Source organism: Engraulis encrasicolus, chromosome 13 (assembly GCF_034702125.1).
Source record: "Engraulis encrasicolus isolate BLACKSEA-1 chromosome 13, IST_EnEncr_1.0, whole genome shotgun sequence".
Classification (NCBI taxonomy): Eukaryota; Metazoa; Chordata; class Actinopteri; order Clupeiformes; family Engraulidae; genus Engraulis; species Engraulis encrasicolus.
Genome location: NC_085869.1, coordinates 35,002,996 through 35,012,995, shown reverse-complemented (window position 1 = coordinate 35,012,995; position 10,000 = coordinate 35,002,996). Strand labels below are relative to the sequence as shown.

The window sequence follows — 10,000 nt, the reverse complement described above, 5'->3', positions numbered from 1 at the left end:
GTGAGTTTGTGTGTGCATACATCTTAGTGTCTGCATATGTTGTGTGTATATATGTCTGTGTATTTGTGTGTGGGAGTAACTGAGCACATATGTCTCCACATAGACTGTGGAGAGTCCTGCTGTGTGTGTAGGTGGTAGTGTTTATGTGTCTGGTAGCCAATTGTATAGTGAGTCATCTTGCTCTGTAGGTTTCCATGTTGGACAGCAGCTGATAAACTTGTGTATCGCATGGTGTACATGTGTCTCTCTCTTCATCGCCCTTCTTCTCACATCTCATCCCACTTCTTTCTTTGTCCTTTTCGTATCCACCACTGTGACAACACACACAACACGCATAACACACACACAGGACTCTGTCTGTGTTTCTGTATGTCTACCTTGTCTGCTTGCCTGGCTGCGTGTCTATGTTTCTGCCTGTCGGTCTGTCGGCCTGTCAGTCTGTCTGCCCAGTTTGAAGTTGAGTGCAGTCAGATGAGTGTAACCACCTGCCTAAAAAAAACGGAAAGAAAAAAACATGCAGTTTACGTAGGTATAGTATCCTATATAGTTCCTGTGTCTGACACTCTGCAAACATATGAATGAGCAAGGGAGCGAGAGGGATAAGGAGAGAAAGAGGGAGGGAGGAAGGGAGAGGGAGAAGGAGGGAGAGGGAGAAGGAGGGAGAGGGAGAGGGAGAGGGAGAGGGAGAGGGAGAGGGAGAGAGAGAGAGAGAGAGAGAGAGAGGGAGAGGGAGAGGGAGAGAGAGAGAGAGAGAGAATGAGTACGTACGCACAAGCATGACTACCTGGACATCTGCATGCTCACAACACAGTGCCATTGTTAGGAGCAGGTGTGGTCAGGTGTGTGTCTATGTGCGTCCATTAGTGTTAAATGATTCATCTGTCCACAAACGGTGCTACTGTGACATGGACGATGACGCGGGCCAGGTGTGTGTGACTGTGCGTGTGGGTGTGGGTGACGGAGAGATAGACGTAATGTGAGTGTGTGAAGAGGTATAATCTCTGTCAGTGCTGATTATGACCAGTGGTGAATGGCGAATATGACAGCTGTGTGTGTGTGTGTGTGTGTGTGTGTGTGTGTTTGTGGGGGGGGGTGTTGATGTGTGTGTGTGTGTGTGTGTGTTTTGATGTGTATGAAATATAGATGTCAGCTGTGTGAGTGCCTGTGTGTGTTTGGGGTCATTGTCTTGTTGAAACATCCACGTCAAAGGCATGTGCTCTTCAGTATAAGGCAACATGACTTATTCCAGCATCCTGTGTTTGGATGCTAAAAATGGAGAAAAAAAAAAGCGCCCTCATGAGCTGAGTTTCGGCCCTTAAGACATCATCAGGGTGTGATGTTCGACAGTGCGTTTGTATGACACAGCAGACCTGCCGTGGTGAGGGCACACAGACTGAAGAATAAAAGCCTTGTGTTTTTGTTTTTTAGACTTGTATTACTTGTATCTCTCTCTCTCTCTCTCTCTCTCTCTCTCTCTCTCTCTCTCTCTCTCTCTCTCTCTCTCTCTCTCTCTCTCTCCACACACACACACACACACACACACACACACACACACACACACACACACACACACACACACACACACACACACACACGCACACACACAGGTGTGTCTTTCACACACTCCTTGCCTGATAAACACGTGTAGCCTACATTTCAGCACTCGTGGCATCTCTCTCACACATAACCCTTTTATAGGTCAGTTTTACGTTAATACTACATCTTCATATTCATTATAGTCTTCGCTGTTTTAAATTAATGTTATGTCTGTATTTCTGTGCGCTTTGTTGGTTTTATTTTGTTTTATTCGTTTTACCAGTACCCAGCTCTTACGTTGAGACACTTCAGGCCTGTGGGAATTTATCTCAGTATTCGCTTGAAGTGCCTCTTAGCTTGTTTTTTTATTATTCGTCTTTGACATGAATATTTGTTTTAACCCACAAGAAATATGGAGTACATTTGTTTAATTTTTTTTTGATAGCGGTATTTGCAGACTTTGCTGTAGTTGTTTTGCTACAAAATCAGAAATCAGCTGTGGACATTGCCTTTACTCCTGCTGTATATCTCCCCATCTGAGTTGTTTCTCTGAGTACTCATACGGTATGTGTATGTCAGTGTGTTTTTGTGTGTGTTTTGACCGTCTACTTCCAATTTATTGTGCAATGTGCTTCATTCATGCTTTATGTGGTTTCATTGCATGCAGTGATTCTACATTATTAGTACCTTAGTCAGCTGGAAACCTGTTTGGTTATTGCAGGGATAGTATGCAACTAAAGTCTGTTGACCTTATTTTAACCTACTTTCACAGAAACATCGTAACACTCTTCCAAGTGTATCACATATATATTGCCCATTGCCTTAAATATTTTTTAATGTAGCTTCATACTTAACTGTAGCTTTAAGTCAGCTTGGCTAAATAACAACATTATTTTTTTGCCATGTACATTCAGCTGGCTTTGTAAGGCCTTGTCCTATAATGAGTTTGGCTGGTGAATAAGAAAAGAAAAGCACCCTCTGTTAACTAAAGGCGACAATTGTAGCCAATCAGAAGTAGTGTGGAGAATGCAATGGAATTGCTTATTTAGAATACATCTGGATGTTCAGTTAGACATATGATATGAGAGTGTCAATTGAAAATCATCAGTGGTGTGGGGCAGCCGTGGCCTAATGATTAAGAAGATGGCCTTTAGATCAGATCAGGGGGTTGCAGGTTCAAATCCCACCCTTCCGCTCTCTACCGCACCCCGTGGCTGAGTTGCCCATGAGCAAGGCATTCTGCTCCAGGGACTGTATCCAATACCCTGTAAACAACTGTAAGTCGCTTTGGATAAAAAAAGTGTCAGCTAAGTGTAATGTAATGTAATGTGTGTGTATGTTTGGGTCGGTTATATGGCAAAACTTTGAATTGTGTGACCGCTTTTTGATTGGATTGTCCATTATACCCTATTCCACATCTGTGTCCCCCTTCAATGCATTCCACCCTGGCTATCTATCATATGGTGACTCCAAGGAAGCCCTGTAGACAGCTTTGCATGTGCCCCAATCGGCACTCAAAGCCTGTAAACACAGCTACTTACTCACACAGTTAGGCCTGACTACTGCAGGCAACCCAATAATGACTCAACACATGAGTGATATCACCACACACAAACACACATGCGAAGTCTAGACTGGCCTAATGGCATGTGCAGACATGATCAACTGCTGATTTGCTCGTGTTTAGAGTGACTTGCACTGGGGAGCTTTGGAGGTTATAAAGGACAACTTCTGTCCGTCTATAACGGACAACGTCTGTCTGTCTGTCTGTCTGTCTATAACGGACGAATTCTGTCTGTCTGTCTGTCTGTCTGTCTGTCTGTCTGTCTTTCTCTCTCTCTCTCTCTCTCTCTCTCTCTCTCTCTCTCTCTCTCTCTGTAATGAGCGGATGAGATGGGTGGGGTGTGTTTTGGAAGCTAAGTAGTGGGATTTGGAACTAAAGGAATGTGCATGCGTGCTTGTGTTCATACACTGAGCAGACAGACAAAACAATCATTTAGGCCAACATTATATCCATATATGACTGTTTACTTGGGATAAAATCACACACTATCGTTTATGTATCAATTATGGTAGGTAAATATGACATGGTAAAGAGTGTGTGTGTGCGTGTGCGTGTGTCCATGTCTGCATGGATTTTTCTACATATATCCAGACTTCAAAGAGAAGCGGAGGCTTAAGCTGAGTGCCATTTATGGTGCCGATGATCCTGTAGATTAAAGAGTGCTGGGCCTTTTTTGTGGTGAGAGAGTTTTTGGGCCAAACAAACATTTACATATTTTGGTTTGAGTTTGTGTGTTTGTAAACACAGAAAGAAGTAGTGTTTTTGTGTGGTCAGGATTTTGAGATGGGCTGCCTTTGAATTTTGCTATGATAATGACAATCATCATCCCTCCTCTTAACTCACTCTCTCACTCTGTCTCTCTTCCACTCCATATCTCTCTCTACCTCCCTCCCACTCTCCATTGATGATGGGGAAGGTTTATTGAGGGGCCGTGCTGCTGATGTGAAGAATGTTTCTTCCTCCATATGCTGAATTTATAATTTTACTCACTTAGCTGTACCTTGTCATTATGTGAACCAGTGAAAATTATATAATAAACCAGATTTAATCTCTCTCTCTCTCTCTCTCTCTCTCTCTCTCTCTCTCTCTCTCTCTCTCTCTCTCACTCTTTCTCTCTCTCTCCATCTGCAGGTTTGGCAAGAAGAAGGAGGAGAAGAGGGATGGGAAGACGACTCCCATCAAGAACACAGCTGACATCCTGAGTGAGGGAGAGCTGGAGAGGATGAAGGAGGAGAGAGAGAGGTGAGCGTTTACCTTTATCTTTATTTACAGTATATATCCATGTGGCAATTCATTCATTCATTTATTCATCCATTGATTAATTCAGTCATCTATTAATTCATCCATCCATCCATCCATCCATCCATCCATCCATCCATCCATCCATCCATCCATCCATCCATCCATCCATCCATCCATTCATTCATTCATTCATTCATTCATTCAATTTATTCCTTCATTGAGTTCTCCATCCATCCATCCATCCATCCATCCATGATCCATTTATTCACTCTGTCATTCACATATTCTGTTTCTCTGCTGATCCATCTATCCATCTTTCTATTTATTCCTCTGTTTTTCCAATCATTTCCCAATAAATTTGTTCCTGTGTCAGTCCAGTGTCCGCTCATCTGTCCTTCGGTCAATGCATCCACTCATCCTCACATCTCTCTCCATCCATCCATCCATCCATCCATCCATCCATCCATCCATCCATCCATCCATCCATCCATCCATCCATCCATCCATCCATCTACATATCTGTTCCTATATCCCTGCATCCATCTTTCCGTTCACCCAGGAGTGGTTCTGTATGTGTATACTGTATGTATGCGTGGTTGTATGTGGACCTGTGTCTGTGAGGTGTGTTTTCAGTGTGTGTGTGTGTGTGTGTGTGTGTGTGTGTGTGTGTGTGTGTGTGTGTGTGTGTGTGTGTGTGTGTGTGTGTGTGTGTGTGTGTGTGTGTCTGTGTCTGTGTCTGTGTCTGTGTCTGTGTGTGTGTGTGTGTGTGTGTGTGTGGTTAAATTTCTCTCTTCGATCCCCCCATGTGCATGTCAATCTTTTTTAGAGGAGCGATGTGAAAAGTCAAGAGAGATCTGTGAAGTTGAAAGTCCAGTAAAAGTGTCTCGCCAAGAAGGTATGCGCGTGCGTGCCTGCGTGCGTGCGTGCGTGCGTGCGTGCGTGCGTGCGTGCGTGCATGCGTGTGTGTGTGTGTGTGTGTGTGTGGTGGTTTGATGTCTGTATTTTGCTTCTGACAGCTCCGTTGGGGATCTCACTACCCAAGAGAGCCCTTTTGAGTTCCGCAGCACGCACACGTCACTCAAAGTCTCTCTAAAATGTTCTGTGTCAAAACTTTGTTCTGCCTGAACATTCTGCTCATCTAGTATAGCACTGATTCTTGAAAGTTTGGCAAAAACATGTCCCTGCAGTAAAATATTAATTCTGTTGAAAATCAACTAAATTTTCACAAACAAAATGAACCCAGGTGATGGCCAAGGGGTCTGTCACACGAATACACAGTTGTTTGAAATATTTAAGAGTAATTTTATTACTTTTCATGGCTATAAACCTGTCCACACCCTGTAAAAATGCCTGTCCCAAGGACTGGCATCATCATTTCAATTGACTTAAAATACAAAAATCACTAACAGAATTGAACAATATCACCATGATGTGGAAGACCATATTAAAGTGGTTCTACAGATGTGCACATAGTGGATGTAAAACAATATTTAGCATTATTTACTGATTGCTCAAAATGTGTCCAGCATATTGGTCACCACCGTCAGATTTTTTCTAAAAGACAATAAAATCAGGTATGCACAAGGTAATTTTCATTACTGAGGACCCCTTTTCAAACCTTCAGCTCTACTGCCTACTTCACCATCACTGAAGCTCCTGTAAGTTTATTATTTTGTCCTCAATTTGTTAATTTGTTTGGACACTGGTACTGTCCCAACCATAAACTGTCAACACCGTCGGGGGTTTTAATAGTATTGTATTACATTAATGTTAATAAATATAATTTTTTTCAGAAAAGGTATGAAGCACCCAAGAAACAGAGCGAAAATGAAATGGCTAATGTGAACAAACAATGCATAATATTTAAAAGAGTGTTTTTTTGTCTCACACCGTCAGATGTCACCACCGTCAGATTTTGTTCTGCTCATCATGTTGTTCCATATTTTACTAAATTGTGCTGGTTAATGAAACACTACTAGGCATGCTAGTAATAATTGTGATCCAAAATGATACTCTAGCCACCACTGAGGTGCATTTGGAGGTTTTTTTGTCAGAAAACCTGACGGTGGTGACATCTGATGGAGTTCACCAAAAAACACAAGTTTTACTGTACGTGTTTTTGACATGTTTTAAGAATATGCATACAATAAGTATCTACAGTTATGTTGAATTGTTAAAGTAATTCACTTTAATACAGTAAACATGTGTTTTTACTTCTAATTCTGTCTGCCGCTGTTGACAAAACAAGAAAGAGCCCCTTTTATGAAAAATGTTAAACATGGGGAGCTTGGCCAATGCATTCACTGCACAGCCAAGACCTACATCTATGATAATACACCTCTATATTTTGGATTTGAACAACTTAAAAGCTGTTTTTTACCACATTTTCAACAACCAGTGGCTTACTTCCTAGATAATCTAACTAATGAAGTAAAAACACATGCTCATACTGTGCACACACAAAAATAAAGTGTTTATGCAAGATGCCATTGACTTGAGAGGGCTATTTATTTTGCTAAATGCAGGTACTAATTAGGCCACTTTCACCACTCTCAGATTACTGTCACCACCGTCAGTTCTTAAGTCACCACCGTAAGAAGGAGTTTTGGACATTTTAAAGGAATGTGCTTACAACATTTTCCTCAGGAGTTGTTGAAATATCAAAGTAATAGCCAATTTAAGCCTACACGAATATTTGTGAAATTACAAAAAATTGTTTGTTGTATTTAGGCGTTAAGTAAGCATCGTATGACGGTACATATTTTAAAATTAGAACACATGAAACAGTATTAAAATAGAACAAAAGTGAATTTTCAACATTTAAAGGCATATGTGTGAACCAAAAAATACACATAATCACTTAAAAACTCCAGATACATATGCAACCAAATCAATACAATTTTAATAACTTTTAATTGTGTCTGACGGTGTTGACAAAAAACAAGGTATGATCGGAGAAAAGCCTGATTTCTGAAAAAAATACATAATGGGGAGATTGGCCTTGTGCATTTCTGAAAAGCCAAGACCTTAGTCTACGAGGATATACCATATAATTTTGTAATTCACTTTGTTTTTTTCTGTCAACATTACAACCTGTTTTAGCCACTTTCTCAAGAATCAGTGGTAGGCTAGGGTAAGCACGGGTGTATGTGGCAAAGGGGTATATGAAACGTTTGTCACAAAATGCTTTAATGTTTAGTGTGTAGAGTCAATGACGCTTTAGTAGTAGCACAGGACCAGGGTGGTGCAAAGACAGCTAATGGCACTTCTGTATGGATTTGGTTTTGTTTTGTTTTGGTAGATTATTTAAGAAGCATATATATATTATATGTTTTTTTTTTCTTTTTTCTTTCTTTCTTTTCAATGTATGGTGTTTACATGAATGTACAGATTTGTGTAGAACTTTTAACTGTGTGTGATTTTATTGTTGGACCCCAAGAAGAATAGCTGGGGATCCAATAAACTAAACTAAACTAAATATTCATCACTACATTAATTGCCAATTACCAATTCATTTATTGGTATTGGATGTTGTTGTACCACCTTACGTCTGAGCCCGGTTAAAACCTGGTAAGACCCGATAAGGTAACAAGTTAAGGTGTTCTTCTGACAGAAGTATCACCTTCTTGCTTTGCGTCTGTGATGTTTCGGACTCTAAATCATCCAGGTCACTGCAGTCAAACGAGTTTAGTTATTCGAGAGCAAGAAAACTATTTGCTTAGTTTGGGAAGGTATTTGGCTTACATTGCGGTGCACACATCATAATACAACACCTTATATAAGCTGCTTACATTGGAGTCTGTGTTTGGCGTGCCTTGTGTGCAGTCTATGCATCACTTGTTGTCAGTTGTGTGTAGACTTCTGTGTTTGCTGACGTTTTCATCTCTTAGTGTGTGTTTATGTGGGTGTTGATCTATATCTCTGTATACATTGCAATGAGAAAGTTTGGGCACCCTTTAGGAAAATCATTAAATCGGTTTATTTTTCGTTGAGCTTCTAAAATAGCAACTTCTTTTTAACATATGCTAAACTGTAGGGAAAGAGAAACATTTCAGCAATGGATTAATTTCATTAGGTGTTACATAAACAATTTTATGTGGATTTATGTGGATTATGTGGACAAAAAAAAGTGCGTGCATAAATATGGCACCCCAAAGAAGGTATACCCTTAATATGAAGTAGAGCTCGCCTTTGCTGATCTAACGGCCTGTGGATGCTTGATATACAAGAAGACAAGTTCCAACTGCCTATTCTACTGAATAGTTGCCAATTATTCTATCCAGAACCCCTCTAATTCAGTCAGGTAACTCATCTGTCTTCTTTAGACTTCCTGGTTCAAATAAATTCATTCTTTTTCAATAATGGTGGTATCTCAAGATTGATATGGCCATTTCATGACATTGTACTTGTTCTTTTGCATTAACTCATTGTTTTTTTTATCAGTGCAGTGCAATCACTGTCCTGCTGGAAAGTCCAAACTCTGCTCAGCTTAAATTTTGTGACTGACACTTGAACTTTCTTTTAAAAAGTTTTACAGTGTTTGTGCAAGCCATGCAGACCTATAGCAGGGTATACTTTTGTCCAGATGTCATAAAATGTATGTGTGCATGTTTTGCTATGTCCACCTCCCATTGTTAGGATAAAATAACTCTAGCTCAGTCTCATCTGACCACAGTATGATTTCCCAAAATGGTTTTTAGCTTGTTCAGATAAGCTTTCTGCAGAAGTTTAGCAACTTATTTCTGATGGATACACAGGAAAGCCTTTTTTATGCATCACCCATCCAATGAGCTTTTGCCTTGTGAAAATTATACACAGAAGGACCCATGTCTAAGTTTGCACTATCAGCAGCTATGGTCTTGTAGTTCTATGGAGGTGTTCTGTAGTGTGCCTGTTACAGTGGCGTAACAACTCAGTCACGGGCCCCGGTGCGAGCATCCAGCACGGGCCCTCTGAGGTTTTGCAAATTTTAGGATATTTTATCTAGCCTAATACATTACGGGTGAAAGGGTGGGCTATATTCTTTGCAATTGCAATAGCATCGTGAATGCTGCAAGGATGTGCACATTTACATCATAGTTGGTGTAGGCCTATTTAAGTTATCTGTCCCCCCAAAAAACCAGGACAAACGCAAAGAAAGGCTTTCGGAATATGTGTCTAGAGACCGGTTGAGACAGGGACAGGGGGATGGAGACAGTAGCAGTGTGTGCGTGTGTGCTTGCGAGCGCACGGTGCCTGCTCAGCTGACAGCAGTCTACACAGACGAGGGAGACAGCCCTGATGATCTTAAGCGCCCCAGTTTAAACTTCATAGATAAAAATTAACACTAAGGACTTAAAAGATAGATAGCACAATCAACAGGATATGCCTTCATAATGATTTCAATCTTCCACTACCCCACATACACAAGGTGCCACTGCAAAGTAGTTTTGCGTCCTTTGGCATCATCAAATAACGGCACAATATGCAATGCTGGTTATGGAAGACGGTCCCGGCTACCATAAACATGGGAAAAGATGCATGGGAAAACGGTGCACTTTGAATGGAAACACAACATCCAAGACAACCATGACAACACATTGGTGACAGCCCACCAGTAAAACATACAGATAGAGCTCTACACACGCACACAGAATCGTCCACTTATTTAGATTTCTT

The 10,000-nt window shown here is 40.9% G+C and overlaps 1 protein-coding gene across 2 annotated transcripts in view; it reads left to right on the top strand.

The window, feature by feature from the left end:
* The window catches only part of LOC134461054 (partitioning defective 3 homolog B-like), a 368,046-nt gene that overhangs the window by 349,812 nt on the left and 8,234 nt on the right, over nucleotides 1-10,000 (top strand). For both annotated transcript variants that reach the window (XM_063213793.1, XM_063213792.1), the window contains exon 19: nucleotides 4,232-4,342. In XM_063213793.1, the coding sequence (XP_063069863.1) occupies nucleotides 4,232-4,342 (111 nt within the window). The remainder of the gene's footprint in view (nucleotides 1-4,231; nucleotides 4,343-10,000) is intronic.